At 57.9% G+C, this 3288-nt stretch overlaps 1 protein-coding gene across 1 annotated transcript; it reads left to right on the plus strand.

The window, feature by feature from the left end:
• The first annotated feature begins 1202 nt into the window (after window positions 1-1202).
• On the plus strand, window positions 1203-3091 carry LOC130598330 (START domain-containing protein 10-like). Its single transcript, XM_057407634.1, has 2 exons — window positions 1203-1503; window positions 2851-3091. Exons 1-2 carry the CDS (start codon window positions 1333-1335, stop codon window positions 3076-3078), a joined length of 399 nt encoding a protein of 132 aa, XP_057263617.1. The 5' UTR covers window positions 1203-1332; the 3' UTR covers window positions 3079-3091.
• Window positions 3092-3288: the final 197 nt, after the last annotated feature.

The raw sequence follows: 3288 nt of genomic DNA on the forward strand, positions 1-3288 counted from the left end.
CCAATGTTGATGATGGGATCAGTGCAGTGGGATGGATGGATCCAGGTGTCTCCAGTGTTGATGATGGGATCAATGCAGTGGGATGGATGGAGCTGGGTGTTTCCAGGGTTGATGGTGGGATCAGTGCAGTGGGATGGATGGAGCTGGGTGTTTCCAGGGTTGATGATGGGATCAGTGCAGTGGGATGGACGGATCTGGGTGTCTCCAATGTTGATGATGGGATCAGTGCAGTGGGATGGATGGATCCAGGTGTTTCCAGTGTTGATGATGGGATCAATGCAGTGGGATGGATGGATCCAGGTGTCTCCAGTGTTGATGATGGGATCAATGCAGTGGGATGGATGGAGCTGGGTGTCTCCAGTGTTGATGATGGGATCAATGTGATGGGATGGATGGAGCTGGGTGTTTCCAGGGTTGATGGTGGGATCAGTGCAGTGGGATGGATGGAGTGGTTGATGATGGGATCAGTGCAGTGGGATGGATGATGATGGGATCAATGCAGTGGGATGGAGTGGGATGGATGGAGCTGGGTGTCTCCAGTGTTGATGATGGGATCAGTGTGATGGGATGGATGGATCCAGATGTTTCCAGTGTTGATGATGGGATCAATGCAGTAGGATGGATGGATCCGGGTGTTTCCAGGGTTGATGATGGGATCAGTGCAGTGGGATGGATGGATCCAAGTGTTTCCAGTGTTGATGATGGGATCAGTGCAGTGGGATGGATGGATCTGGGTGTTTCCAGGGTTGATGATGGGATCAATGCAGTGGGATGGATGGATCCAGGTGTCTCCAGTGTTGATGATGGGATCAATGCAGTGGGATGGATGGATCCAGGTGTTTCCAGTGTTGATGATGGGATCAATGCAGTGGGATGGATGGAGCTGGGTGTTTCCAGGGTTGATGATGGGATCAGTGCAGTGGGATGGATGGAGCTGGGTGTTTCCAGTGTTGATGATGGGATCAATGCAGTGGGATGGATGGATCCAGGTGTCTCCAGTGTTGATGATGGGATCAGTGCAGTGGGATGGATGGATCCAAGTGTTTCCAAGGTTGATGATGGGATCAGTGCAGTGGGATGGATGGAGCTGGGTGTTTCCAGGGTTGATGATGGGATCAATGCAGTGGGATGGACGGATCCGGGTGTTTCCCAGAGCTGGGAGGGTAGATGGGTTTCAGGTGTGCTCCATCAGGCAGCAGTGGGATCATCTCAGGATACAAGTGGAGCACTGGCCCCAGGAGGGAACATTCTGGGCCCATTCTCTTGAAATGTCCATTTTTGGGGTAGCCAAGATGCTGAAATGGCTTTTTTGGGAAGTAGCAAGAAGCTGCAATGGGAATTCGGGTTGAATCCTGCTTCTCCTCCCTGAGCATCCCTGGATCACCCCGTCCCCTCGCCACAAGATGTCCCCAAGCAGGGACCAGCCCCAATGTGTCTCCTCTTCCCCCAGGTTCCCTTCCCAAGTGGGTGGTGAACAAATCCTCACAGTTCCTGGCTCCCAAGGTGAGTGTGGGAAGCCTTTGGGATGGGGATTGGGATAGGATGGGATAGGATGGGATGGAGATGGGGATAGGATGGGGATGGGGATTGGGATAGGATGGGATGGAGATGGGGATAGGATGGGGATGGGGATTGGGGTGGAGATGGGATGGGATAGCAATGGGGGTGGAATGGGGATGGATTGGGATGGAGATGGGGATGGGATGGGGTTGCGGTGGGGAGCAGATAGGGATGGGGATGGGATTGGGATGGGGATGGATTTGGGATGGGGATAGGATGATGGGAATGGGGATGGGGATGGAAATGGGAATGGGAATGGGGATAGGAATGGGGATGGGGATGGGGATGGGATGGGATGGGGATGGGGGATGGGATGGGATGGGTTGGGGGTGGGGATGGGATAGGGACGGAATGGGGATGGGGATGGAATGGGGACGGGGATAGGGATGGGATGGGGATTGGGATAGGAATGGGGATGGGATGGTATGGTGGGGGTGGGGATGGGATGGGGATGGGGTGGGGTGGGAATGGGGATGGGGTGGGATGGGATGGGGATGGGGTGAATGGGGATGGGATGGGATGGGGATGGGGTGAATGGGGATGGGATGGGGTGGGATGGAGATGGGGTGGGGTGGGAATGGGGATGGGATGGGGATGGGGTGGGAATGGGGATGGGATGGGGATGGGATGGGGATGGGGAGGGGGATGGATGGGATGGGATGGAATGGGATGGGGATGAATGGGATGGGGATGGGGATGGGGATGGGATGGGGATGGGGATGGGGATGGGGTTGGGGATGGGGATGGCGTGGGGAGGGGGTGGCGATGGGGATGGGGATGGGGAGGGGGGGATGGAATGGGATGGGGAGGGGGATGGATGGGATGGGATGGAATGGGGTGGGGATGGGTTGGATGGGATGGGATGGGGATGGGTTTGGGGTGGGGATGCGATGATGGATAGGGATGGGGATGGGATGGGGATGGGGATGGGATGGGATGGCATGGGGATGGGGATGGGATGGGGATGGGGAGGGGGATGGATGGCATGGTATGGAATGGGATGGGGAGGGGGATGGATGGAATGGGATGGGGATGGGGATGGGGATGGGATGGGGATGGGGGGATGGGGATGGATGGGGATGGGGATGGGATGGGGATGGGGATGGGATGGGGATGGATGGGAATGGGATGGGGATGGGATGGGGATGGATGGGGATGGGATGGGAATGGGATGGGGATGGATGGGGATGGGATGGGGATGGGATGGGATGGGGATGGGATGGGATGGGGATGGATGGGGATGGGATGGGGATGGATGGGCTGGGGATGCAGTCCCTCCCGCTCCCACAGGCCATGCGGAAGATGTACAAGGCGTGCCTGAAGTACCCCGAGTGGAAGCAGCGGCACGAGCCGCACTTCAAGCCCTGGCTCTTCCCGGAGCAGAGCCGGCTCCCGGCGCTGGCGCTCTCCGAGCTCTCCCTCCAGCACGCCGATTCCCTGGAGAACATCGACGAGAGCTCCCTCCCGGAGGGCAGGGAGGAGCGCGGCGACGCCAGCGACGAGGACAGCCTCAACTGAGCCCCGGCACCCCTATGGGTCCCCCTGTCCCCATGGGGCTCTATGGTCCATGTGTCCCCATCACCTTATGGGGCTCTGTGGTCTGTGTGTCCCCCACCATAGGGGATCTATGGTCCATGTGTCCCCCCAATCCCTATGGGGCTCTATGGTCCATGTGTCCCCCACCATAGGGGATCTATGGTCCGTGTGTCCCCCCAATCCCTATGGGGC

This window comes from Pezoporus wallicus, unplaced genomic scaffold (assembly GCF_028554395.1).
Source record: "Pezoporus wallicus isolate ANWC-B61680 ecotype Strahan unplaced genomic scaffold, APGP_CSIRO_Pwel_v1 contig_11500, whole genome shotgun sequence".
Lineage (NCBI taxonomy): Eukaryota > Metazoa > Chordata > Aves > Psittaciformes > Psittacidae > Pezoporus > Pezoporus wallicus.

Coding starts and splice junctions, on each gene's coding strand:
- LOC130598330 (XM_057407634.1), top strand. CDS start 1,333: ATGGGAATTCGGGTTGAATCCTGCTTCTCCTCCCTGAGCATCCCTGGA. Junction 1,504..2,850: donor CACAGTTCCTGGCTCCCAAG/GTGAGTGTGGGA, acceptor CCGCTCCCACAG/GCCATGCGGAAGATGTACAA.